A 27633-nucleotide genomic window follows, 5' to 3' on the forward strand; every position below is an offset into this window, starting at 1 on the left:
AGGTCGTTCAAGTTGTTCCCGGTGTACGTACTAATAGTACTAGTGAGCTGGAGCGGCGTGTTGTACTGACGACTTTGACACGACATGGAAAAACCAGATACGCTAATACCATCGACCACTGATGCTCCGTCGTCGCCGTCCAAGCAACGAGATGCTTTCGCGTACCAGACGCGTCTGCTCCAGCGCACTGCTTCTCGTTCATCAACAAACTCTCGAAATTCTTCCATCTCATCGCGTCCAACATCCCTCGTGAGCCCAACTACAACTGGTTCTAGTCCGCCTGTGGTTTCTGCTACCAGACGATGGGCACCTTCACATCGACCGGGTGCCAGCGTTGACACTGTACGCGACAAGTGGGAGGAGCGCGCACGTGCAGAGGCAGTACTTGACGAACGCAGGTCTGCCAGTCCAACAAAGCAAATCGAAACTACGCCCGGTCGTTCTAGCCTGGGTCGTAGTGATAGTATCTCCTCGTTCACAGATTCCAGTTTGCAGCGCACCTCAACTTATCTCAAACGACATACTTTCTCTGCTTCCCTTCCACCACACATAGTAGCAACTCCCTTGTCCCCGAATACTACTGGAATATCTGTCGTGAATCCTGACTCGTCTGCTAATACACTTTCGACCCCGACCGCTCATCGTATATGCCTACCAACTACAGCATCTCTTCATTCTTCATCATTATCTGATATCAAGGAACTTGCTGATCATGATATACCTGCATACATATCCCTTGATTCCCCCTCCCCACCCACGCGGAGACCAAGTACAATAGACAGCAACACCCCGGATTCTGCTCCCCATGATCTAGTATCACGGATACCCGACCCATTCGCATCGACGGTGATCAACACTCCGTCCAGTCTCTCAAAGCCTTTGTTCACACCTGCAACACCTACAACTATCCCCCGCCGTCCCATGTCGCTCTATGGTTCACAGTCTTCATCTTTTCCCTTCCCAGAAAAGGAAACATTGCACGGTCGCATCTCTGCAAGCCAGGATCTTACCGACCATACCTTGCGACTTCCAAGTCGTGTTTCGCGAGTGTCCGACAATAACCCTTCAGACCTCGCATCTAAGTTGAACGACCTTCCCTCCAGGATATCTGCATATACATCCCGATTGGATTCTCGTTTTTCTGATTTTACGTCTCGTTCCGCTGAGAATATCTCACCAGCTGTCCTGCCAATCGTGGACCGCACTTCCCGTGCCCCTGACATTACAACTCGGGTTGCGGAATACACTTCGCGTTTTAACCTCTCTGAGCGCCCGTCCCCATCTCCTACGCATACCCCCACGTCCTCATTCGCATCCACTCAGAATTCCTTCGCATCCACATCTTCTTCAACCCCTCCACATACACCCAGTTCTTCCACCACATCCATTCCGTCAACCTCCTCTTCTGTAATGTCACCGGCTCCTTACCGCTCCTCATACATGTCAAAGAAGTCATCAACATATGGGCAAATTGCTGGACACAAACTAGGACGCCATCTGCCCCGCATCGCGAGCGGGGATGCCGATGAAGACTGGGTTGATGAGCAGAAGCCCAATCCTCCATTACAACCTGAGCATACTCCTGTTCCTGTGGATGATTCACAGGTGGTGTTGCGACGAGCACGTCGTAATTCCAGGTATGAACCTCCAGCGTCACCTATTACAGAAGAACTTGTAGCAGGGATGTCAAATACCTCCGATGTTACTGGAATTCCGGGGCGATTGCGTCTTTCGCGGGATCAAACGCCAGCGAGTCCGACTGCACCGACAACCTTCCCTTCCTCTCGCTTGACGAGAGGCCTATGGGCCGATGTACAAAGACATTTACTGCAAGCATATGAATATCTGTGCCATGTAGGAGAGGCGCAGCAGTGGATCGAGGGTTGCCTTGGGGAAGAGCTAGGCTTTGGGGTGGTGGAGATGGAGGAAGGAATGAGGAATGGTGTTGTGCTAGCACGGCTTGTCAGGGTTTTCAAGGGAGAAGGAGGGTTCAGAATTTACGAGGTGCGCTGGCATTCCAAGATCGTGTGATCGAGGTTGAACTCCGATTGTTTACAGGCCCGAAAGTTAAATTTCCGCCACTCGGATAATATTAACCATTTCTTTGTTTTTGTTAGAGAAGTAGGATTGCCCGAGGTATGTCGCCACGCCTCCAGCATCAGATATGACGAGTAACAGTTTGCATAAGGGATTCATATTCGAATTGACCGATCTATACGAGAAGAAAAACTTTCCCAAGGTCATTTACTGCATACACGCACTTAGGTGAGCACTTCCCGATCGGCAAACGCTTGAATTTGCTAATACCTCGTAGTCACCTCCTCGCCCGCCGTGGTCTCGCCGAATGTATCGGAGATCTTCTCGGCCAACTTCAATTCTCCGATGACCAGCTGCAGAAGACGCAGAAGGGTCTCACTGACGCAGGTATTCCGATGCCCAACTTCGGCAATGTCGGCAGGGAACTAGCAAAGGAAATAAACGAGGAGCCTGATCCACCACCCCCTGAGCCAGAGGAAAGCGAGGAGGAACGTGCGTCTACTTTGTTTGCTTTCCCGATATCTATCAATAGGCTGAATTTTATTCATAGGGCGCGATCGTCTGCTCTTGGAGAACGAGGACTCGATACGTTCGGTTCAATGCCTAGCCCGTGGCTTTCTGGTCCGCAAGGCACAGGCGACACAACGCGTCCGTTTGCGTCTAACCGAACGATATGTTCCTCGTCTGCAAGCACATCTCCGTGGTGCTCTCGCCCGACGCACCGTTTCCGTCTCCCGTCAGCAGACGCGCGACATGACGCCCTGGGCTATTCATTTGCAGGCTGTTGTCCGCGGCGTACTTGTCCGTCGGCGCTGGAGAGCATACATTGCTCGCATCAAAGCAGTCTCTCAATACTTAGTCAAGACACAGGCCCAGATTCGTGGCGTCCTCGTACGTCGGCGATTCGAGAAGCTGAAAGCAGCCCTAAGGAGCGCCCGTGCAATCGTGGTGAAGATGCAATCAACTGCACGTGCCAAAATCGTGCAGCGGAACCACAGCGAAGTGGCGAAAACGTTTGCGCGTGCGGAGGTAGTATTGTCTGTGGTGAATGTCCAAGCTGCTGCGCGCGGCTTCCTCCTCCGACGGATGCTTTCGAGAAAGCTCAGAAAACTGGATGCAGAGGAGGAGACTATCGTGGATTTGCAGGCACAGTGCCGCGGTGTTCTTGTGCGAAGGCGCATACGGACGCAACTTGCCAAGCTAGATGATGTGTCTGCAACTGTTGTGCGCATACAGGCAGCTGTGCGGACTTATCTTGCACGCAAACGCCTTCTTCAGCTCATCCGAGGTTTGCGGCGCGCGACTCCCATGCTTATCGGTCTGCAAGCGCGTGCACGTGCGAGCCTGGCTAGACAACAGCACCGTAATGTCGCAAAGGCCCTCTGCGAGGTGAAGGTCGTAGCGAGTGTTGGAGGGTTCCAGGCTCTTGCACGAGCTGCGATCATGCGGAACCGCCACCGTGAACAGCAGAAAGAACTAGAGTTTGTTGCTCCAGATGTGAACGGGTTTCAGGCAGTGGCGCGGGGGTACCTCGTCAGGAGGGACTATCATGCGTGGCGAGACTATTTGCGACGGAGTCAACCTGCAGCGACGATGTTGCAGGCCTTGTTCCGTGGCGTGCTCCAGCGGAAGAAATTCCGTGCGAAGATTCAGTATTATCGCACGAATCTTGATAAGGTTGTCAAGATTCAGTCGCTCTTTAGGGCAAAGGAGACTAGGGAGCAGTACAGGCAACTCACGCTGGGCAAGAACGTCACTGTCGGAACGATCAAGAACTTTGTGCATCTGTTGGACGATTCGGAGTCGGACTTCCAAGATGAGATCAAGGTGGAGCGACTGAGAAAGCGCGTGGTAGAGGGCATTCGTGAAAACCAGGCTTTAGAGAACGATGTCAGTGATCTCGACGTGAAGATTGCGCTTGTCGTACAGAATGTGAAGTCCTTCGAGGAGCTTATCAAAGCGCGGAAAAAGTACGGTGCAGACAGTGCTGCTGCTCACGCTACTAGGGCGTCCATCCTTGCTGCGCATGGCGACCCCTTTGCTGGACCGAATACTCTTGATCATGCAGCGAAGAAGAAGCTTGAACTGTACCAGCAGCTATTCTATCTCTTGCAGACGAGAGCAGAGTATCTAGGTGGACTCTTCGTTCAGCTTTCTGATGAGACAGCGGAGAAGCACAGGCGGTTGGCAGAGCGGGTCGTGCTCACGTTGTTTGGGTATGGTCAGGACCGAAGGGAGGATTATCTCTTCTTGAAGTTATTCCAGGCGCGCCTCCTGCATTTTGTGACGTCTGGTTATTATTGATACTGCTTTTAGCTTTCGATCCGCGAGGAAATCCTGGCTGCGCCGTCGATTTCGGATGTCGTACGTGGACATCCGATGTATATTAACATAGCGGTGCAGTACGTCCGCCCACGACAGGTCACGTATATCCGTGAAACGCTGCAGGGGATCATCCGTGAGCTCCTGGAGGCTGTCGATCTTGACCTAGAACCTGACCCTACTGTGGTAAGTATTCTTGTACTTCTTGTATGACGACGTTTCACCTTGTCTAGATCCACCGATCGCGCATAAATGTGGAGGAAATGCGATCTGGAATCGCAAGCACAAAGCCCAAAGATGTTCCATTCTACGAGGCTTTGAAAGATCCTGATACTAGGGCCGAGTACATCAGACGCACGTGTTTATTTCTTCTTGAAGTGTTGGAGCTTATTTTGATGTATTTACAGATCTCCAGAAACTTCAGTGGTGGACTGAAGCCTTTGCCGTATCCATATTTGAGTCGACTCGCAGGATGCCCTATAGCGTGCGATTCATGGCGCGCGAAACGTTTCTTCAGTTGAAAGAGAAGTTCCCTGGAGCGCCTGATGAAGTGTATGCAGCCTGCATTGGCAGGCTGGTATATTACCGGTACTTGAACCCCGCCATCTTGTGCGTTTTATCTTCGGTCTCTCGTAACAGGCGCTCATCACCCGAATTTGCAGATCGCCTGAAAACTTTGATATGGTCGCATCGGTAGATATTGCAACCAGGAAGAATCTCGCGCAGATCTCCAAGGTCTTGACGCAGGTTGCGTCAGGCTCTGAGTTCAACGATGATCAGCCTAATTATGTACCCATTAACGAGTGTGTGCGCACGTTGATCACGCAGATGACCAATTGGCTAGTGCGAAGTGAGTTGTTTTATTATTATTGTATTGAGCATGTCTGGTATTCATCTCTATTGATAAACAGCAGTCGCGGATGTCCCCGATGCTGAAAGTCACTACCATGCCCATGAGTTCTTGGATGCTACAGTACAACCAAAGCCCATTTACATCTCTCCGAACGAGGTGTACGGTATGCATGTCTTGCTCTCGCAATATCAAGAGAAATTGGTGGGTGCATTCAATCAGGAGAAATTCTTTGAGACTGAAAAATATACTGCAAGTCTCCTGATCGACACGATGCCTTGCGTGTTATTCTGCACGAGCTAGATGGTGTACCTCATCTTGATAACGATGAGCTCAAGGATGCCAGAGATCGTGCGATTACTCTGGAACTAACGAACAGGTTTGCTCATGTCCGAGGTAAGCTTGGGCTACTCGATATCGATGACGCTTGTTGACGGGAATGCAGATCCACAAGCTGATGAAAAAACGCTCTGGGTACAAGCAAAGCGCGGTGTGCTTGCGATCTTACGTGTCCAACCTGCGCAAGATCTTGTCGAATCTTTGATGCGTCCTGTGAGCGATGACGATGAGCTTCGCTGGGAGAACATCTTGGCCGAAATGGATAACGAACCAACGTCACGACGTATGCCTTCAACTTCCGCAGGCGAGTCCGCCTATAGGCTAGAAGACATTCGATCGTGAGTTGTATCGAGAAGTATGGAAGACAATGCTTAACTAAAAGAATATAAAAGGTTGTCTTTCAAAGAAGTCAAAGCTCATGCCATTTTCTTCCTTCTTGAACTGGAGAAACAGGGGAAGATTACGCGCAACGACGGATTCCAGGGTATTCTGAATGCCATTGCCAGCGATGTCCGCAGCAAGCACCGCAAACGGTTACAGCGTCAACAAGAGATGGATAGCATGGTAGACGCCCTGAAGCACCTTTCTGAACGGAAGAAGTATTTCGAAGAGCAGATCGACAGTTATCACAATTACGTTGAAGCTGCGATGGCGACCATGCAGCGAGGCAAAGGGTAAAGATCAATTATGTTTGTGCCCTACATTGCGCTAAACTCTTGAATAGGAAGAAGCGTTTTGTTCTGCCGTTCACAAAGCAGTACTTTCATCTGCGGGACTTGCAGAAGTCGGGGAAGAATCCTCAGTTTGGATCTTTCAAATACAGTGCGAGGGATTTGTATGAGAAGGGTATATTACTCTCCATCGATAAATTCTCCCCCCGTCAGTTTGATAAAATCGACATCACCATTTCTTCCAACAAACCTGGCATCTTCACTATGGAAGTGTTCAATAACACGCTGGGAATCACCAATCGGATAGCTTCTACTGATTTGCGTATGGAAGACTTGTTGCAAGCTCAGTTCGAGAACCAAGCTTCCCTTTCCTTATTCAATGGACTGGCAAAGGTCAACATTAGTTTGTTGCTCTACCAGATCAATAAGAAGTGAGTGCCCTTTCACCTTGCATGTCTCTTCGTTCTGACCCTCTTAACTTTCAGATTCTATGTGTAGTCGGTGCCTGCTCTGCAGGACTCGTCTTGTATCTACTAATTTTGTTTTACCTCCGCATCTTGCATCATATATCTTCGCATCTTTTACCTGTAATCCATCATGCAATTATGTATTTCTTTGCATACGAACTACGATTAACGTATGGCCGTATCCCAGGACCCTATGACGCTCCAAAGTGTACTTTAATAAATTGCGCGATACAACACCCAGTGCGCGATACCCAGTGCGCGATACACAACATCCAGTGCGCGATACACAACATCCAGTGCGCGATACGTCGAGTGCGCGATACAAAAGCAGCTTAGTTGGGCCTTGAAGCTTGAAGCTTCGAAGTCGTTGCAATAGTATTTCATGTCAATATCATGAATTTTTCAACAAGCAAGTCTGCTATAAGCGCTAGTAACTAGTAGTAGTCGGAAAGCAAAAAAAAACTGAAGGTTGCCAGCATCGGCAAAGCCTCGAATCTTTTTGAGGCCTGGCTGTTGGTTAATGTGAGTATTATTGGTAAGGGAATGCATATAGTATGGATGAGCTGGTTAGGGTAGTAGCAAGGTATAGGCAATAAGGACTCCATAGTGATCATTATGGTACTAGAAAAGATACTGAGTAGACGGCGAGAGGACACGAGAGATTAGAGGGCAATATTGACATCACCAATAAAATAATCTTCTGACCAGGGATTAATACGAGGAGGGGCAGATGGACTATCGGGGTCGCGGATACCACGCAATATGATATCAGATGCTTGGGGCTCTACGAAGTCGGGTGGCATGGCAACACGACGGCGTTGAACAATGGGTGAATGAAATTGTGTCGAAAGTAAATCAGCAGTGCCGAAACGTGACCCGGTGAAAAAAGAGCCAGTGGAGGGGACAGTGTTTTTGCTTGGGGTCTGTGGTACCAGAGACAGTTGTCGAATAACATCAGGGAGATCATCCATATCTGCATTAGAACTTTCTAAAAAAACTGAATTTAAAGTGAGTTGAGAAACTTTACATCAAAATAGGGACACACGTTTCGTAGGCTGTGAGGCCGCATTAATAATACTCGATGCCCGGAGATCCGACGCTGGCTCCTCAAGCTCCTGCTTCACCGCAGTGCCTACTAGAATAACGAATAAGTGAGAGTATATTTCGCTAGTCACACAACACACACCTTTCATTTTTTTGATGACTGGTTTGTATTCCGTGTCGGAGAGAATCTCGATGGACAATGATGTTCGTCGCCCACGTTTGAGCTTCGCAGCAGCTAGTAGAGAGTTGGATAAATATGAACCAAATAAGAAGTAAGTGGTCGAAATTAATAAACTTACCTGCACGTGTTAAGATTGTTGGTTTCGCCGCCTCAAAACTTGAAGCATCATCAGAGTCGAGAAACATTCCATCATCCCCCGTCTCTCGATATTCGGGATCCCATGATGCATAGACGTGTTCTGGAATTCTTCTCCGCAATGCTGAAGATACTCAGGTTAGCATCAAGAAATTATATAAGACAGAGGCTTCTTACCTATAATGATGTTTGCATCTTTTACAGGGCACTTGGGTCTGCCTCGGAATCGTGCAAGATCATTGCCGTCAGGCCTTTCAATATTTACGACCTCATAGCGGAGCCTCTCCTTGCTTATCAAAACCCATGGGCAAGAAGGTATGCCAATTCCTTTCCCCTTTTCTGTCGAATTGACATATCCAAGTGCCAAAGGGAACACTTCATTCTGCAGGTATTGATTGACTTCGTCGTGAGTCCACATTCGGCTAAAGGAAAACCTGCTAGCAGTCTCGATATGTGCACATTGACGACGTTCCATGTTGTGCAACTGTGTCCGTGACGGTGGGCTTGTATTGATGAGGTTACCATCATCCTTCAACATATTGTGTTAGTTTTTCTTGTGCAATGAACGAGATATATATTCTGAATTTACATCAAGACAATTCACCAAGAGAAGCCATTGTGCAACCTTGGTAATTTTATCCTCAGAGTCAAATTGGCTCGTGGCCCTTGCTTTACCAGTAACGCGACGAAATTGCAACTGCTCTGACTTGTAAGTGCTGCACATCGGTCATTGTGTACTGCGCACCTTATTGCTCTGTGAATTTAAACCAGTTCTATATCCATTCATGACTTCATCTCTTGCTCGCTCGACACCTAGTATCTTCTGATCGAGCATGCTTTTGGAAGAGGCAGCAGATGGCAAAGGTCTTGCTGCAGACCCCGAGCTGGTCTTTTCCTTGAATATGCTGACGAGTCTCTTTTTTCCAGATGTTGTGCCATCTTGCTTTCGAGGTGCATCTCTTGTAGGATCCAGAGCTTCGGGATGCTTGCTAAAGCCATGCTGGCATTCTCGACAGTAGTATGGAGCATCAGGATTAGAGGGTGGGGTGAAGCATTCACAGGTGCAGGCTTGCCCTCCCTGACGAAAGTCTCGGCAGTATACTTCACGGCGATCAGACATAGCAGTGTATGGAATGAAGTAAAGATGGTTCGGGAGAACAAATCAGTACGGCTCATAGATTTTTTATTTCGCATAAGCATTGGTTATTGACTCGCAAGTCTCATCAATTTCTAAGCTTATTCATTCAATATAATGATGTAACTACAAGTATCCTTCTGTTTCAAACAAAGATAATGCTGATAACCCTTGACACCAAAGTGTTGCACGAGCTTCCCAGATAGGATCACTTAACGAGATGGTAATTGATTTTGTTCCGTGCCTTCCGAATTGTAAGACTTCGGTCATGGCTGCATCATCACCTTGCTCATCCGGGAGCAAGCCATAACCTTCCGGTACAATGCCCTCAGTAACTATTTGCTCGACTGTTGAAAAAAACAAGTTTTCATCACGCTGAGTCTCGAAGGGGCTTTTCTTTCCGGGAACTTCAACAGCGGCATGTCGAATATTCCGTTCCTGGTCTTCTTCTATCTGTAAGATGAGCTGATCCTCCGAATTAGTGTCTTCATCATCAGGATGGCCAGCACCAGTCTGCCCATGACGACGAGTCTGCTCTCGCCCGTGAGTGCCGTAGTATTGTTCAATTGTGTCTGGATGAACTTCGTCACAATTGTCTCGGTAAATACCAAGTGTTGCCTGGCTTATCAGTCGCAAATCCTGTGATAAATATGGTGTCAGTTACTTTATGTTCAAATTTTTGATGTGAAATCTCACTTGTGGACTCTTATTGTTTGTTGATGGGCCAGCAATTGGATGGAGGTTCCATTCTTCACGAAAGGTCTTACAGTCGTCATTGATAGCATCCAAGAATAGATTTTGGAGAAGCCACAAATGACCTGTTTGCTCAATATCGAGCCTGTGCAGTCTTTCTAAACGGCTAAAGAAAGCCCTCCAACGTCTCACGAATTGTGTTCCTACTTCAACCCAGAGGCGTTCAATCCTCGAATTCCGAGTTGACCTGTGGTACTTGTGTGAGAAGAACACCCAAAGGATCAAATGATGATACTAGGCTTACGATCCCCACATAAACGAGCCACGATTTGGGCCGTTTCGCATGACCATATAAGTGGCAACATCAATATTTTCACCACCACGGTCACCTCGCATACGTGATGGCATACCATACTCTTCTTGTGCTTTGAGAAATAAATCGAGAACTGTTGTAGCACGATTATTTGTGCTCGTTTCTAGTGCAACCACCTGGACACGCCATAATTAATTTCTAATGACTTCGACTCGGACTTGTGACATACCGTTCTGCAGTAACCATCAATAAATCCATGGACAACAAATCCCCACCGAATCATCTTATGGTGCCCATCCAAATGCCAAAGAGCATTGGAACGTTTAACTTTATATGTCCTTCTTCGAATAATTTGCTGGCGTCTGAATTGGCGTCCAATTCTGTCCACTCGTTGTAGGGATTGCCATATTCGCCTATGTTGTACACGGACACCTTGTTGTCGAAGAAAACCAACAAGGTACCGAAACCCAGACTCTGGTCTATGACATTTGAATATCTTCACCAAAGCATCAAGGTCACGGTCATGAAGGTTGGAATAGCACCTTTCAATGCCGTGTTGACGCATGTAGCGCCGTAATGTTGCTGGATGAACATCGACAATCTTTGCTAGCTCAACATGTCTGATGTGATGTTGAGCAGAGGTGGCCTCGATCAAGAAATCAAGGTCTATTATTTTTTTGGGCCGCCCTCGTTTTCCCATGTTCTTGATTCCAGTTAATTCTGGTATACTGTAGAGATACGACACTAGGTTCGTCACAGGTCACAGCCCTTAACGAATTGAATCTATTTGGTGTGACTGTCACATGAATTTTTGGTGGGACGAAGCTAATTTGTGACATATGGGAAAAAAAACATAGGTTATGCGCTAATGGGACCAGAAATCATCATACATCGAATTTGCGATGCGTCTACGCTTTCCACGCCCGTAATCAACCTTCGGAACACTATTCGAGCCACTCTCCACATCTTTGGCAGTAATGTCACCCACATCATAGACTTCGGAGTGGTTTGAACACAGAAGTCCGCCATCTGCATCGATACGGCAGTCAGAACGGACGTGTTCACCCCCGGAAGCCATATGATCAAGGAGTGCATCCATTGGCACGTCACTGGCATCGAGGTCATGCTCGCTAGCATCGTCGAAGGGGGATTCGGCTCCGGTAGTATCAGTGGCCTCGTTCTCTGACTCGGAGTTTGTTGCCTGGTCAACGCTGACAGTCTTGTACTGAGCAGTAGCAATCCTCGTCCATCCAGCTGGATCATTCTTCTGAACATCACGTAAATATTGCAACGCCTCTCGACTTGCGAGGCTCGCGAATGAGAGATTGAAATTCTCCCCGGCCTTACACTGGCAGGCTTTAAGACCACAGAGTCTCCAATTCCACTCGTTACCAGTCAGCGCTATGCGAGGCGAATCCATGACAGACTGAAGCAAGTTGCTTGAATCACGAAGCAGCATGTCAGATGGTTGCAAACGGCGTTGCGAGCGGCGAAGCACTACGATCCGCAGGCGAATCTATTTGGGTAAGGTCACAGGTCACCTGGACATTCGAACCTGTAAGACTAAGTGTGACATCGTCACGGGCTGCACGTGACGAACCTAGTGTCGTATCTCTACAGTATCAACATGATGCTCCTCTCTGTAAGATCCCTGTCTCAGTATCCACATATCTATCAAAATTTAGGCTTACTCCTCATTTGCAGTAGTCCCTAGGTGTTCCAGACCCGAAACTACACAGCCAAGTACCATGGCTACATCAGCTAACCATTTGACTGGGAGAGACTCTGACATTTCATCCGACTCGGAGTCTGTGTTACTGGCATCTGGTGTGAGTGCTTCGAGGATCGGAAGTGCATTTGACGAGATAGCATCCACATGGAAAGCAATACGGGTAGGGTCGGCTCCCTCTGCTCGAAGAACTCGGATTGCATGATCGTAAGTGTGTTGGATATTCTCATAGGCAGCTCGGATTTCTGCTGACCAATTTCTGGTTTCAGGGAGAAGCGGGAGTGACAATGGCATTGAAGGACTGTTTATGTCCATTGTTTCCGAGAGTCCGAGTCAGTGTAGGTTGGAAGGGTAATAAAAATTGTCACCAAGAGTTCCGCGGGCATATGTAATTCGCAGGTGACGTGGTCAAGGCATTGTTTTCCAGTGTGTCCGGTTTTATTACTAACAACCACTCAAGTCATCTCTTTCAAGCTGTTCTTCATACTAGTCAACCTTGCAACTATCAGTGGTTCAATGACGGCTCGACACCATCAAATGTTCTACTTCTTAGATGGCACTCACATCTTCCAGGTTCGTGCACCATGACCACTTATCTGAATAGTCTCATAGTGGATACCGCGGACTGACAGTGTACCACTATTAGGCAGGAAACTCACTCTTTAGGGTGCATGCAAGCATTCTCGGGGATAAATCACTTGCTTTCCGAGACATGTTTGCTGCAAGCCAAGGCACCCAACTTGAACAGGTTGATGGTAGTACTGATGACAAGCCTATTTGTGTGCCGTCGCAAGTAAGCGAAAGTGCGTTCGAATTATTTTTGTCTGTCTGTTACAACAAGTGAGTTTATTTTGACAATGGACGACTCGGACAAGTCTAACAATTGATACCATATAGATGGAGGCCTGATGTCCTCAAAATATGTAACAAAGCTGTCATTCAACTGCTCGAGCTAAGCGACATGTATCTTTGCAAAGATGCGCGAGTCTATGCTGTTCACCATCTCCAGCGGCAGCGTTACTCGCTTGAGCCAACACAACTTATCTCACTCGCATTGAAGTACAATGTCAAAGAAATCCTGCCGCATGCTTTCGAACGACTCGTTTCAGCTCGCATCAATGATATCTCCGACGACGAATTTCGCGCTGTTGGGTCCGTTGTGTGGAACACAATGTTCAAAGTCAAGGAACGACTTGATGTACACCGCCGGATCATTGCATGTGAAGCCCCACCTATGGTGCACGCGGGAACTTGCACGAAGCAAAAGTTATGCGAGGACGACTGGAAGCAGCTGTGGTGGAACGGAATGGGTAGATTTTTACTGGACGGACGAAATCCCCAGCCTTACAAGGATGCCGTCGAACGCTTCGAGAAACTCGACATCGGAGAAATCAATCTAGACTGCTGGAAGGCTGTGCTATATATTGTGAAAGCTCGCAGTGCTTTTGATCATGAGCGAAAACTTATCACTCGTACAGCTGATGATCTTGTGAAGTACCTAATTGTCGAGCCTAACTTTGAAGATTTCGGCCGTCTAGTTCACTAGAATAGCTGGTGTATTGAGCACTTGATGTTGTGTATCGCGCGCTCAATGTTGTGTATCGCGCACTGGATGTTGTGTATCGCGCACTGGGTGTTGTGTATCGCGCACTGGATGTTGTATCGCGCAATTTATTAAAGTACGCTTTGGAGCGTCATAGGACCCAGTCCATTGGAATGAAAGGCGGTCATCGCATGCGAACGAAAAGAACGCGGCACCATAATAATCTATGCTTGAAAGAACTTCAAAGTCATCAACAAAAGTCAGCATACATTGAACCTCCCCAAGACTGCTATTCGGAACACTCTAACACTGCTGGATTACTTGTAAACAAACGTCAGTGGCGTTGACACTTTCTATGAATAATCACATATATATATTGTGGGACCTAGAAGACCTGAATCGGTTCATGAACGTTCATGCATGCATCGCCCGCAGGCTATGCCATGCCATACTACACGATGTGAGCATACCCACTTGCCTATCACTGGCAATCGGACCCCTCGACCTACCATTCCGGTGAGGAGCTTAACGTATTGTTATTATATCATAGCTTGAGGGATGATTAATATTCCCGTCGGCCGAGTCGCAGATCCCTCGTTGCTGTCACTATCTGACCAGTCTTTATCGTAGATGACGACCCCCATATGGCGCGCGATTTGCGATCCGAACGGCGGGTTCTCAGTAGAACTTCTCAGACTCGGAGACCAACCAACGGCAACATGCTGTGTAGTACTGACCAGTGATATATTATAAGTAGTGACCGAATCATTCAAGTTGGCGTAAATCAGTATGAATACTTTTCAAGAGACTCCGAGTCTTTCGCTACCCAGAGATATCGATGGGAATTTACTGCACGAATCAAATTGCCGATGCGAACTCACTCAATCCTGTATGTCACCTACGATTGGCGGCGAAACTGGAGAAAAATGCCACAGAAGATCGGTGCAACGTTTTGAAGGGAGAAAGAGTAGCAGCTTTGAAATGCAGATACCATCAATGAGCGCTGAGCGGTCAAATTGAGACAATCCCTGTTAAGCTTGACAAGAGACGTGCATGGCGGTGGGAAGATTGAGACTCTGGAAACAAAGAAATACACAGACGAGCCACGGCCCATGACGGGGGAAACCAGCGGCTACTCTCGGACTAACGTGATGCAGACTCTGGAAGCGATTGGTTCATCATCACGGATGAGTATACTTTTAATCACAGCAGAGAGCAAGGATCACGGCATGCAAGTCAGGGTCTCTTGATCCATCGTGACATTCCGGTCCACATGGTGGACATTACTTATGTCGAGTATCTAACGAGTTTTTATGGAGAATGACATCATATCCAAGAACTACAAGTCCTCCTCTCGAAAGAACTCTCGGATGACTCGTCCAAAGATAGTGACCGCTTTCTTGAGGTCGGCGAACTTTGAGGACCAGGTCGTTAGCAAAAGCTCTTCTATGCATTGGAATTAGAACTCGTACATCAACATTGCTGAAGCTGACACGGAAGTGGCCGGAGCCAGTGCTATCGGAGTCTTTGATCATTGCGTTGGCTGCGAACTTCCAACCTGGCATAAACAACACTCCGTTCTCTGCTAACTCGGTCCAAAATTTTGTGTCCAAGGTATCTTCATCTCCTGGTGCGAATGAGGGATATTGGTCGAGGTGAAGTTTCATCTATTCCAAGCTTAGAATGGACGCCATGCACAAGCAAACAGTTTGAGTGGCGACCTACCCATAAGAACATACCTGCGATTGGGGGAACGAAGCTAAACATCGTACGATCCCGGGCTGGGTGTTTCTCGGTCATATCGGTGGTCCTCTTGACTTTGGATGATGCCTGGTACACGGTGCAGCCTTCCCAGACACCTGCAACTGCAGGAGCCGCATGTAAATGAAACTCCTCTGCAAGGCAATCAATAAAGAAATCACGGCGTTGCTGATATTCTGTCCGCAAACCTGATGGGCATTGCGTCATTGGTGATTCGAATAGGTGGACGCAATTACGCACCCCTAAGCCAGCATATGTAACCATCATAGGTCCAATGCGTCAATATCTTTTTTATAACGGCCTGTAAAATCAAACTCAAAATACAATTATTGGACGAGGTGCCGCCACACATACCTGTCCAAAGCCACACGGGGAGTAAGCTGATGTTTCTCCTTGCCTTTCCAACCTCTCCGCAAAGACAGGATTGCATGTGAACCATCCTAGTCGACTACCAGGAGCAATGATCTGCCAAATGGACGTTCAACCTGATGGGAGTATAGAGATGTAGATTCCAGGCCTTACTTTGGAAAAGGTATCGAGACGGATCACGCGGCCTTCGTAGTCAAAACTAAACTGAACTGTCAGACGGAATAATGTAAAAAATGAAGGCTCATACTTTAAAAAGCTAGGGATCAGAGTAGAGACATATCGTTTAGATTCTTCGGCTGACAGTTTTCCGGAAGATGTTGCACCAGGAGACCTGTCGTCTTTAAATGTGTACGTTCCTAGTTGAAGAAAATAATATGGATCGTCTTCGACAATTATCACATCTAAGCGCCCAGTTCATTAGCTAGCAAATTTAGCTGTTTCTCTGTAAAAGTGTGCTGACCGTATTTGACACAAACATCATAAATCTGCTTCTTGCGAGCAACGCTCATCGTCTGCATGCATCAATCTTGAGAACGCATTCCTAGGCTGAGCTGCAAAAAAAGTATGCTTACCGAACCACTCGGGTTTTGTCCGACAGGCACAACGTACATAACACGAGGCCTAGTGGAGGATCAGATACGGACGGAATTCTGCATTTATAAAACATCTTACCTTGGCATTTGACGTGAAACTGGATCCCATCGCGACAGCAAATTCTCGAGGTCATCGCTCTTCATGCCTAATCCATCCATGGGCACAGGCACAGGCTTGATATTGAAAGGGATAATTGATGCCATGGCGGGGGGGTAGGTCCACTCTTCACACAGTATGCCCTCGCCGGGGTTGCACAGCGTCATAACGGCTCTTGACCACCTAGATGATCATCGTCACAACAAATAGTGTTCTAACGTAACTGAACTGGCGCACCCATCCGTACTACCAGTGTTGATAAGGATGGTCCAGTCTCTAAAAGCTGGACAATAGACCTCAGAGATAAACTGTTTCAAGAAAGGTTGCAACTGTGCCTGTGCCACTGCTTGGCCGTACTGGAGCAACATTGCTAAATTAATATCCCCTTTAACGGCAGGGTACTTGGGAATGGTGACAGCCTGAGTCTTCTCCTTGGTTGCATGGTGGCTACTGGATAAAAAGGTCGACAGCTCGGTCGGAGAGAGACCAAATGATTCTGGTACCAAAATGTTTGCAGAAATGTCAGAGATGGGGAAATACGCAGGACTAGGCCAACCTGCCAAGTTAAATTGGATATATTCAAATTAAAAGGCGAAAAGTGCAAACCTCCCGCGAGGGACAGAATTCCTGGCTGTGACTTGTATTTCTCCAGCCCCCCATTCAGCGGAGATATGACCATAGCCTTGGATAGCTGGGAAAGATGGTGAGAGAGATCAATAGACTGTGCGCACTTCTCGACACTCATGATGAGAGGACAAGAGTGATCACCAGACTTGGTAGTAGTCTAGTACGACTTGAATTTAAGCACTTGTCTGCCGAACAGGGTTGGTAACTCGGTATATACACGTGTATGAACTTAGCCAATCCTTTAATAAAGTACTTGTCGTCTTGTTACTATTGAGTCCACATACCATTCATTTCATAGCCAGTGAACCGTGAACCGAGGAAGAGTGTATTACCCATCCAGCTTGTGCCACAAACTGCGGATGCGTACATATCCTGGTGGACAGAGTCCGCAGGAGCACTAGCTCGATTGAGAGCTCATATCGTTCCAGCTTCGACTGGCTTGAGGAGTGTAATGAACGACGAACTCGATGTCGTGGCAGAGAGGAAAAGCGAATAGAGGAAGCGAATAGAAGAAGCGAATGGCGCAACCACTCAGCTGGACACACGGTGCCAGGATATTCCGGCAGGCTGCATTACCCGACACCTGGACAATATTGATATTAATCCACCAAGAGGTAGACCAGGCACAATCATCATCGGTGACAAGTACTAGAGATGGCATGGGGTTATTGAATACAATTACCTGAAGTTCTCGGATTTCAAAAGCGGTCACCTTGAATTCCGACTAAAGTACAAATACAAATGAACAGGTTGGTTGCATGAAAGACTGGATTGGACTTGTTAAAGCTGTATCTTTGGCTCTCTGTACAGCTTGAGTGCGAGGGAGGAACAAACCACAGATACAGAGCTAGGATAGCACATGAGTATAGATCATGCCTAGTCAGGAAGTACATACGATAATGCCATAGCCAATGACGCCCAGACGGGAGCTAAACGCGCGTGTCCGACGGGGTATATGACGCCGGCAGCGATGGGGACTGCGATCAAATTATACATAAATGCCCACATCTACAAAATATATCAATGGCGACAGATGATGCAAAGAGAGGGATGAAACGTACAAAGTTGATTTTGACGCGGTTAAACACTTTTCTCGACAGGTCACTCAGTGTGAGCAAAGTTTTGAGGTTAGAATACAAGAGAATGAATGAAGCACTAGATAATGCAATGTCGCCTGTCATCGAACTTGGTTGGTATGCGCTCTATTAGCGGTTGGACGAATATTAGAGCTTACTTCCACATCCGATAGCTATTCCTATGTCGCTGACAGCCAGTGCCTAACGTCACAGTCAATACAAAACAGAAAACGAAGACGTGCATAGAGAGCTCACAGGTGCATCATTGATACCATCCCCAACCATTGCGACGACACAGCGCTCGTTCGACGTTGACCTGCCTAACATACGTCGCCATCTTGAAGAAGGGCGTTTGGCACCATTACGCTGCAGCCACTCGATGTTTTCCGCCTGTGAGATAAATCAGATCATACAATACGGAAAAGAATGAGGATAACGACAGACCTTTTGCTGAGGTAAAACTCCAGCGATGACGTTTATTTCAGGAATGCCCACAGATTTTGCAACTGCTTTTGCCGTCGTCTCGTTGTCCCCTGACAGCATCCATGTCCCAATGCCCTGCTCCTGCAAATGACGTATAACACCAGTAGCTTCCCTCCTGATGGGATCCGACACAGCGAATATAGCTGCAACGACGAATTCATTGTCAAAGTCTGCGACCGTAACAGCGAGGAGGACGATACTCTTCGCCTCAGATTTCCACCTATCGAGCACTTGGAGAACGTCTGGAGAGAGCAGGACATCGTGGTCTTGCATCAGGGCTTCATTTCCTACTATCGCCTTGCGCCGCATTTCTTCGAAATCCGCTTTGACGCCTTTACCAGCAATTTCATCGAACGCGTGGCCAACAACAGACACGGCACCATGGTCCCCCGCATACTGCCTAATTGCATTCGCGAGCGGGTGAGATGATGCAGATTCTAACTCCGCGGCAATTCCGAGAAGCGTCTTCTCAGGCACCGACGAAAGCAGGATCTCGGCATCAGACACTCGGGGCTCGCCACCTTCGGTGAGTGTTCCGGTCTTATCGAACACAACGACATCAAGTTGCGCCATGTCTTGGAAAGCCTCGCCACCTCCGCGGGCCAAGATTCCATGTTTGGCTGCAAGGCCGGATCCCACAAGAAGAGCGGTAGGTGCTGCCAGGCCAATGCCGCAAGGACACGCCACGACGAATACTGCGATTGCAAACTCGAGAGACCAGACGACTACAGAGCTGATGTCAGTAAAAATTTTAGTGAATCACCCAGAAGAAACTCACACCATCCGCCTTGACTTGTATCTAAGTAACTCCTAGGGATAGCACCGCTAACACCCAAGGTAAGCCATATCAACCAAGTAACGATCGCCAGTAAAGTGATGATTGGGACAAAAACGCCTGTTATATGGTCTGCGATGCACTCAATGGGTGCCCTACGAGTTTGACCCTCACGGACAATCTGCACAATCTGGTCCAGCCTGTAGAACTTGGTCAGGCAAATAATATCTTTAGAATCGAAGTTGGGTGACTAACAATGTGACACCTTCAACAGCGTCAACTCGAACATCTACAGCCCTGGACTTATTGATTGTTCCAAGAAGAACCTTATCCCCGATTTTCTTCTTAATAAGTTGAGCCTCGCCCGTTAAAAAGCTTTCGTCAAAGGATGTTTCCGGACCAGAGACGATTGTACCGTCTGATGGTGGCGTCGCACCATTTTGCACACGTACTATATCGCCAATCTCCAAGAGGTCTACAAGTACCTTCTCAAATTTGAACCCGGGAGACGCAACAAGGCTATCGTTATCACACGCTACGTCGCATTTTTCGGGATCATTGCGGGGAACGACTGTGGGAGCAGTAGAAGCAGAAGCAGAGCAAGGAGACAAGACAAGAGCTCCGGCAGGGCGAAATGACCCGAGTGCAGTAATAGCGTCTGCAGTCCTCGTTTTACTGTATGCCTCTAGGTAGCGGCCTAATGATTACGGTAGATAAGGAAGCAAGATAGATGACGCGCGGGTTCTACTCACCAGCAAGTAAGAACATAGTCAGGAACACGACAGAGTCGAAATATGTCGTTTCTTGCCCCGTACCATCACCTGAAGGTGGCTGTGTCGCTGCAAGACCTAGAACCACAATCGATGAAAAATAGGCAACAGTTACTCCAGTAGAAACCTGTTCATCATGTCATCATCACATAAAAATACGGGCAACATGGTACATACCAGAAGGTTCATACTGCCAAATCTAGTGAAGCGCTTGATTATGGGGGTCGTGCTCCCTTTCCTCCACGAAGCTTTGATTTCCTTGATACTCCGATAATGAAATGTGCCAGCGCCATAGAAGTATACTGGGGTTGCGAGGAAGAAGAGTGCCCACTCGATTGCAGATGCGTTTCCATTCCACATGGGCTGCATTAGGTATAGCTTCGTGGGATTATCAGCGGGAAGAAGGCTCATGTAAACGACACCAATGATGAACGTAGGTATCGTAATGATGAAGGTGAAAAACAGGCGCTGCAGCAAGACTCGTTGCTCACGTCGTTGCATGCGATGCGTGCATTCTTCGAGAGTAGGTGCACGATGGATCGATACACTGTATGACGTCGGTTCCACGGACACAATAGTGGAGGTGATGGAGCGGATGGTGAAGTCTGGAGGCGATGGCATATACGAGACTTCTATGACGGAATCCAAATGATTTGCTAGTGGTTTGATAATGGTGATGTCGGGCTGGAGCTTTTTTAAGGCGGTCATGATTTTGATTGGACAGTGTCTGGCTTGCGGATATCAGAAACCCCGCATGCGACCACAATAAGATTAACGCACTGGCAGTACATTCCGTCGATACGAAGGGATAATATCCTAGGACCTGTTTTTGTCGAATTATCTGTTGATGTCAATGGGATGAGGGGCTCAATCTTGATGACATCGACTTCGAAGCCACAGTCGTCGATCGTTTTGGTCACGGAGCCAACTAGATCCTTTCGAGCAACAATAACTGTGGCAGAATTGTTCAGAAGGCTGACAACTACTTCGGAGATGCCAGGGAGTTGTGAAACTATTTCGGTGATGGTGCCCGAACATGAGGAGCACGTCATACCACCCACGGACAGGGTGATGAGATGCGCGACGTCATCAACGCCTACCTTGCGCAACGAGCTTAGGCTCCGTTCTGGGTCCTCTGGCGTGGAGCAATTCATCGGAGAAACGGTGCCATTGAATGAGATGACGGCCGCCTCCTGACACAATAAACAGTGTTGCATATGCTTTTGACGTTTTCCAGAAAGTATGGTGCTCATCCCCTGTGTTGCTTGTGAAAGTGTATGCTCGGAGGAAGTGGAATCTGGATCATATACATCAAAACCAGCATCCTCAAGCATGAAATGTATGGTGTGTCTGGATGTCGCGAGGGCATGCTCGACTGTCACTGACTGGTGTACGATGGATACGTCTACCCTTGTTGGAGGGGGAGAAAGAGAGAAGAGCACTTTATTGATTATGCTTTCACAGCTGAGACAAGATCAACATCAGCAGGATAAAAAGCAGGCCATTGTATATACCTGTTGCAGTGAAGATTGGATACAGAGATTGTGGTGATTTGGGTTTCGGACGGTGTGCTCATCGGATAATACTGGATTTTTCGACTTGGGTGCGATTAGATGAAGGGTAGGGAACAGGATACGCCAAATTGGTCGTAGGAACCGCGAGCACATTATATAGCGGAAGTATCATGATAGCAAGATAATTTTGGCAGTCGATTCCTGTCACCATACCATCCTGTTGAGTGACAGATGCATCATGCATACGCCACCCCACTATCCACAAAATGCCTCATAGTCCGCACAATTGCCTCATGTGGTTACGTCAGCGGGCGTGGCACACATTTATATTTGGAGTTAGATCAGCTGAGAGCCTGAGCTCAACCCTCAGCGCTTGAAAAACTGAATAGGATCCGGCCAACGGACAGGACTGCTTGATGCTTCAAAAGGATGGATATTAGTGTAGGATAAATAGTAGCAATGGCCTCGTGGGGACTGTAGGGACCCCGAGAACACTCACTTCTCGGTGTCGCCTCTTCTGGTCTGGTCTGATAAGCAAGTTTATTTCGGCCTCTTTATGAAAAATGCCTTGTTTTGATTTTCAGAAAAAACTCTATTCGGAATTTCCAAATTTAAAATTTCCCAAGGTTTGGATCTAGATCAACACCTTCGCCTGGCTCGAGGTCACTGACCTGATCTTTGAGGTTGAGCTAGACCGAGCGTTAGCTTGGGATGGGACGCAATTAGGTAGAGCCGCCTGGGAGAGCAGGATACCTATGTACGAATTCGATCGACTCTTCGAGTAGCTTCCAAACAAAAGTATGTAGTACATGTACAACAAGGATGCTCGATTAACAAGAAACATGAAGTGTGAACTGAGAGAAATTGAGGAAGTGGTGGGTGGGTATGAAGGGAAACTCGTAGGTACGATTGAGGAAGTGTGAGGCTCTGGACGTCGTGGCATAAAAACGAAGGAAGCGAACAGCGCAAGGATCCTGGCCCCTACAGGCTGAGACTGTATGTAACGGAACATTCCGGCAGGCCAATCCTGGCACCTGTACTTATAACTTGGTCGTGTGCTGCTCTCCTCACGCCTGCAGGTACGTTTGCTCAATTTTTTTTCACATTGGACGCCATCGTATCAAAAGTTAAAATTAGTTGACAGGACTACCGTGACGGAGTCTAACTATTGGATTTCGATAGGTTATTGATCTATCATGTTCAGAGACAGGCAATCTCGAATTTCAGCTTTCTTAAATTCTCCAGAACGTCAATCTCCTCGCTCCAGCTCAAATGTTACAAGATCTTCCTCTCGTTCTTCCATTGCTTCCAGCGATGAACGGGCGCTTTTCCATGATATCAATCGCTCCCCTGTCATCCTCGGCATCTGTGCAATGGATATCAAAGCCAGATCAAAGGCTATGAGAGAAATACTCACACGACTCGTAGAGAGAGCCCACGGCACTATTCAAGTCAAAGTTTTCGGTGATAAGGTTATCCTTGACGAGGGTATGTTCTCTCCCTCCCCTCTTTTACCGTTCCTTAATACCACCACTGCCTACTCACGCTCCTGTCAGATGTCGAAAATTGGCCCCGCTGTGATGTACTTATTTCTTTTTTTTCCACCGATTTTCCCCTGGACAAGGCCATATCTTATGTCAAACTGCGTCACCCCTTCTGCATCAACGACCTTGTACCGCAAGCCTTACTATGGGATCGTCGTCTGGTCGGAGCTATTCTTGACCATTTACAGGTCCCGACACCTAAGCGACTAGAAGTTTCTCGCGACGGTGGCCCTCAAGTTGATGCAGAACTCAAAGATGCAATGTTCAAGAAGCTTGGCGTTACATTAGGTGGCTTTAGAGTGACTCCTGAGGTTTCACTTCGCCAAGATGAAAATGCCATCGTCATTGATGGTCAAGTCCTGGAGAAACCCTTCGTAGAAAAACCTGTTAGTGGTGAAGACCACAATGTTTATATTTATTTTCGTGGGGGTGGAGGGCGCCGCCTCTTTAGGAAGGTATACATCGATTCAACGGGCCTTTTACACATTCCTCGACTTATCTCTTCCGCTACTAGGTCGGTAATAAGTCAAGTGACCTTGATCCTTCATTGAATCATCCGCGGACGGACGGATCATATATCTACGAGGAATTCATCGACGTCGATAACTCTGAGGACATCAAGGTCTACACGGTCGGCAAGGATTACTTTCACGCTGAAACTCGAAAGTCTCCTGTGGTTGATGGTGTTGTTCGTCGAAACACAGAAGGCAAGGAGATTCGGTTTGTCACTCAGTAATCTGTAACCCCGTCACTCATGGATGAATTAGGTTTATTACCCATCTGAGTGAGAAGGAGAAGACGTACGCGGCGAAAATATGTCAAGCATTTGGTCAGAACGTTTGCGGCTTCGACATGCTTCGATGTGAAGGAGGCAAGAAAACTCAGATCATCGATGTCAATGGATGGAGCTTTGTCAAGGGAAATGAGGGTTATTACGGTAAGCGACGATGAGATATCATATCTAGTCGGCTTCATGTCTGATTATCACTACTTAGACAAGGCTGCTGAGATCTTGGCTAACCTCTGCATTCACGTGTCATCCTCGCCAGAACGTCCGGTACCCTCAGCAGACACTACAACCAGGGGGCAGCCACCAACATGGATCCTCAAGGCGAACGTAACAGTCTTCCGACATGCTGACCGCACGCCCAAACAGAAGTTGAAATTCAATTTTCCTATCGGTGACGTATGGACACAGCCTTTCGTTCGACTACTCAATGGAGAGAAAGAGGAGATAATCCTTCGTGAGACATCTCAACTGAACCTCATCGCCCAAGCAGTCGAGGAGGCAAAAGCTCTGGGTGCGGGTGGCGATGACCTGGCGAAACTCACGCAGCTCAATACTGCGCTCTTCAATAAGATCAATCTTCCTGGGACTAAAGCGCAGCTAAAGCCAGTGTATTCGAAGAGACAGGCTGGACAGGCAAGGAGATTAACAAAGCTGACACTGGTCTTCAAGTGGGGCGGTGAAGTGCGTTGACTGTTGTACCATTCATGTTGATGCGAATTTCTCGGCACAGTTCACGCATTCAGCAAGATACCAATCCCGCGACCTGGGAGAGAATATGAAAAAGGATCTGACCATTATGAGTAAGTACATCAAGATAAGGAGAATGGTATGACTGACCTTCGTGTTTAGATAAAGAGGCTCTTCAGAATGTCAAGGTTCGTTTGAGATTTGCCTATAGAGACAGTGGCATTCTAAATTTACAATCCAGATCTATACCTCATCCGAGCGCCGCGTGATTGCATCCGCCGAGATTTTTGCTGCAGCACTCGTCGACAACGCCTCTTCGAGTTTTTCCGCTTCTTCGTCAACTCCTAGCAGCTCCCTTTCCTCGCGCTCCTCCCAAGATGGCAGATTAAGCTCACAAGAGACAGCACCTCCGGAATTGATCATTCGTAAAGACCTTCTCGACGACTCCAATGCAGCCAAAGACTTGATGGACGACGTGAAGAAACGCCTAAAGATATTGCTGAGACCCGGTGAACCTGAGAAGCGTCCTGAGCTCACATGGCCAAAGAGCATGAAAAAGGAACCAGTCGAAGTTGTCAAGGTCCGTCAGCGCATTGCATATCCATAGGTGAGTCAAATGCTCATGCTACATCATCACAGGAGGTTATCGAACTTTTGAGCTCCTTCCGGGCAATTATGCACAAGAATTTCGAGACTATGGATGTAGACACGATTCAGGAACGATGGTATGAAAATTCATCGACCTTTGGAAAGTGTCAGGTTTACGAATATCTGTAGGTGTTGCGATGATGAACCTTGGTTGTTCAGAGAACGCTGGGACAAACTGTTTGAGGATTTCTGCGACGTCGAACAAAAGAAGTTTGACCCCTCTCGTGTAAGTACCTTGTCATGTGCACTCACCTGGTGACTGATCCGTGTTGATCTTGCAGGTCTCTGAGCTTTACGACACCATCAAGTATTGTGCACTGCACCACCGAACGTTCCTGTTCTCCATCTTCGACCAAAACGCTGGCCACGGCCAGGATCCGAGCCAGACTCAAGACCGCAAGTTGCATGAACTCTACGGGCGTGCTAAAGCCCTGTTTGATCTAGTGGCGCCTCAGGAATACGGCATTGAGGCTGATGAAAAGTGTGACTTGATAAACCATGACTCGTTTGTATGAAGTTGAACTTTGTACAGGGAGCAGATTGGCGTTCTGACTTCATTACCACTACTTCGGAAAGTCGTAGAAGACCTCGAGGCTGCGCGAAACAATGGCGCCAGTTCCTTGACCCTTTATTTCACCAAAGAAAGCCATATTCATACGCTTGTCAATCTCGTGCTGCATTCCGGCCTACCAATTGCGAATAGGCGGATACCCGAGTTAGACTATTGTGTAAGTTCGCTTCATATCTGAGCATGGAAGTATACTGATAAAGGACTCTTTGTAGTCCCATATCACGTAGGTCAATTCTTTGGATCCATTTGTCGACCAACTTCCCTGACCGCCGTTTGCCGACTTACTTCCCCCTAGGTTTGAACTCTACGAACGCAATTTTGGACGCGGGAATTCTGATAAGGAATATTCGATTAAACTGTCCCTTAGTGAAGGTGCTCACTCGTCGAACGTCCTGGACTCCACCTTGGATGCACGTCATTCTTTAAATGTACAGCCTCGAAGGTGGCAAATTTCAATGATCATTAAATTCGCCCCATGGAGCTAATGACTCTTTGCAGAAAATTGACGCAACACCTGCCATATAGTCTCGTGATCGAGAAACTTTCTAAGCATTTCGGTAAAATGACCGAGGTACGTTTCAATTAGTGTACTGGAACGCATCTCACATGCAAGTGACACTAGCAGGACGATGACACGGGAACCGATACTCCATTTGTAGCAAATAAATTCCGGGGACATTTCCCTAGTATCAACGATACTAATAGCAGCAGCGACGATAGATGAATACCCCGTTGTCACTTCGAGTTATAGACTCCGGGGTGGCGTCCGAATCATGATAAACACAACTATCGCGAATAATCGCGCCTTAATATATTATTAGATCCCCGTAGTATACCATACTTCAAATAGTAGCTCGTGATGTACTATGAATGCTCATTTTGAATGTTCTGTATGAACGGAAAGGACTCCGAGCACTTGGTCAACTTCGTTTGGTTTCAAAGGAGTGAACCGTAACGAGTGGTTCTTCTTTGAACCTGAAGTGTCATAGAGAGCACTGGGAGATTGAGAGAGCTCTGCGGATTGCTTTGCTAACGTCGCAAAAGACGTTCGGTTGTCGCGATAGCTGTCTGCAACGTGAATACTATTTTCTAGAGTGGCGAGGCTTGTCGTCACTTACAGCCTACAAAGCCATCAGCGGAAACATTCATTTTCAGGACGTTTGTAACTCACTTGAAAGCTTCTTTGTTTAAGACATCTTCCTCGTGAAGCTTGTCTAGAGTGGGCTCCTTGAACGTGCTCTTCATAAAATGCAGAATATGATGTATCTGATGTTCTTTGGGTCTGGACACGCGCATTAGCTCCTAGTCGACCTATAGCAGAAGGTCACGAACCTCCATGGTCTGAACCGAGGTGCAAGACTGTAACCTCCAGTCCGGGGGTCGACGAGGGGATGGAAAATGTCCGTCAAGAACCGTACTGTCGGTGGTCGCTCAGGATAGTCGTTGGGAAACGTTACGGTGAACTTCAGCACAGAATCCTGGTAGTATCCTGACAATAATATGAAACCGGACGGCGCACCACTAAGTATTGAGAATGCTGACCTTTATGCACAAAGAGAACAGCATCCCACACTAGGGTGCTCTCCACAGAAGGAGTGATGTACATGCCAGTTGGACAGTGATTGATGTTTCTCAGCGATGCATACTGGAAGTTGAGAGTGGCGCGAGTCGCTGGACTTATGGATCCTTCGGGGTGTACTAAGTCTGCAGTTTGGGCGATCTTTGTTGAAATACTCCTGCCTTTGGCAAGACCAAGGTCGATTGTGGGGGAAGAAACGAGACTAGCACTTGGCATGTTCATGTGTCGACGGCTCAAGAAAGGCAATCTGCTTTCATACGGTCTGAGTTAGAGATCTCAAGTTTTAACTT

General features: G+C 47.6%; 8 protein-coding genes across 8 annotated transcripts; 3 read left to right on the forward strand and 5 right to left on the reverse strand.

Annotated features, from left to right (window-relative positions):
- On the forward strand, positions 1-6717 carry F5147DRAFT_800988 (ras GTPase-activating protein; the record flags this gene model as incomplete). Its single annotated transcript, XM_041443276.1, has 16 exons — positions 1-2004; positions 2059-2136; positions 2189-2265; positions 2315-2529; positions 2588-4320; positions 4354-4401; positions 4441-4545; positions 4593-4719; positions 4767-4968; positions 5022-5209; positions 5271-5413; positions 5467-5605; positions 5655-5886; positions 5941-6222; positions 6273-6650; positions 6705-6717. Exons 1-16 carry the CDS (start codon positions 85-87, stop codon positions 6715-6717), a joined length of 5880 nt encoding a protein of 1959 aa, XP_041298874.1. The 5' UTR covers positions 1-84.
- A 1474-nt stretch (positions 6718-8191) lies between these two features.
- F5147DRAFT_625867 (uncharacterized protein) lies at positions 8192-9178 on the reverse strand (the record flags this gene model as incomplete). Its single annotated transcript, XM_041432687.1, has 3 exons — positions 8858-9178; positions 8636-8671; positions 8192-8491 (listed from the first exon to the last, which is right to left on the reverse strand). The coding sequence occupies exons 1-3, from the start codon at positions 9164-9166 to the stop codon at positions 8192-8194; spliced, it is 645 nt and encodes a 214-aa protein (XP_041298875.1). The 5' UTR covers positions 9167-9178.
- A 129-nt stretch (positions 9179-9307) lies between these two features.
- On the reverse strand, positions 9308-10132 carry F5147DRAFT_565707 (uncharacterized protein; the record flags this gene model as incomplete). Its single annotated transcript, XM_041430764.1, has 2 exons — positions 9308-9820; positions 9878-10132. Coding segments are annotated over 2 exons (768 nt in total), but the record flags the coding sequence as incomplete, so codon positions are not given.
- Positions 10133-12628: 2496 nt separating this feature from the next.
- On the forward strand, positions 12629-13462 carry F5147DRAFT_565565 (uncharacterized protein; the record flags this gene model as incomplete). The annotated part of the gene is made up of 2 exons (XM_041430760.1): positions 12629-12756; positions 12820-13462. The coding sequence occupies 2 exons, from the start codon at positions 12629-12631 to the stop codon at positions 13460-13462; spliced, it is 771 nt and encodes a 256-aa protein (XP_041298877.1).
- Positions 13463-14798: 1336 nt separating this feature from the next.
- Positions 14799-17024, reverse strand: F5147DRAFT_832613 (pyridoxal phosphate-dependent transferase; the record flags this gene model as incomplete). The annotated part of the gene is made up of 12 exons (XM_041443823.1): positions 14799-14873; positions 14932-15126; positions 15185-15408; positions 15461-15521; positions 15575-15685; positions 15743-15788; positions 15837-15990; positions 16050-16101; positions 16162-16210; positions 16262-16462; positions 16517-16835; positions 16886-17024. The coding sequence occupies 12 exons, from the start codon at positions 17022-17024 to the stop codon at positions 14799-14801; spliced, it is 1626 nt and encodes a 541-aa protein (XP_041298878.1).
- Positions 17025-17686: 662 nt separating this feature from the next.
- On the reverse strand, positions 17687-21586 carry F5147DRAFT_564685 (heavy metal translocatin; the record flags this gene model as incomplete). The annotated part of the gene is made up of 12 exons (XM_041430730.1): positions 17687-17753; positions 17802-17914; positions 17968-18080; positions 18141-18183; positions 18238-18372; positions 18427-19190; positions 19244-19440; positions 19496-19937; positions 19993-20137; positions 20188-20737; positions 20791-21474; positions 21525-21586. 12 exons carry the CDS (start codon positions 21584-21586, stop codon positions 17687-17689), a joined length of 3315 nt encoding a protein of 1104 aa, XP_041298879.1.
- Positions 21587-22558: 972 nt separating this feature from the next.
- Positions 22559-26657, forward strand: F5147DRAFT_666739 (histidine phosphatase superfamily-domain-containing protein). The gene is made up of 17 exons (XM_041435182.1): positions 22559-22603; positions 22662-23012; positions 23081-23523; positions 23583-23788; positions 23836-24005; positions 24064-24539; positions 24589-24658; positions 24708-24733; positions 24787-25125; positions 25185-25270; positions 25323-25419; positions 25475-25674; positions 25726-25921; positions 25977-25987; positions 26060-26206; positions 26263-26335; positions 26387-26657. The coding sequence occupies exons 2-17, from the start codon at positions 22721-22723 to the stop codon at positions 26486-26488; spliced, it is 2934 nt and encodes a 977-aa protein (XP_041298880.1). The 5' UTR covers positions 22559-22603; positions 22662-22720; the 3' UTR covers positions 26489-26657.
- On the reverse strand, positions 26639-27631 carry F5147DRAFT_832616 (UBC-like protein; the record flags this gene model as incomplete). The annotated part of the gene is made up of 4 exons (XM_041443824.1): positions 27307-27631; positions 27097-27253; positions 26936-27046; positions 26639-26867 (listed from the first exon to the last, which is right to left on the reverse strand). Exons 1-4 carry the CDS (start codon positions 27563-27565, stop codon positions 26639-26641), a joined length of 756 nt encoding a protein of 251 aa, XP_041298881.1. The 5' UTR covers positions 27566-27631.
- Positions 27632-27633: the final 2 nt, after the last annotated feature.

Source organism: Suillus discolor, assembly GCF_016758755.1.
Source record: "Suillus discolor strain FC423 chromosome Unknown F5147scaffold_3, whole genome shotgun sequence".
NCBI lineage: Eukaryota > Fungi > Basidiomycota > Agaricomycetes > Boletales > Suillaceae > Suillus > Suillus discolor.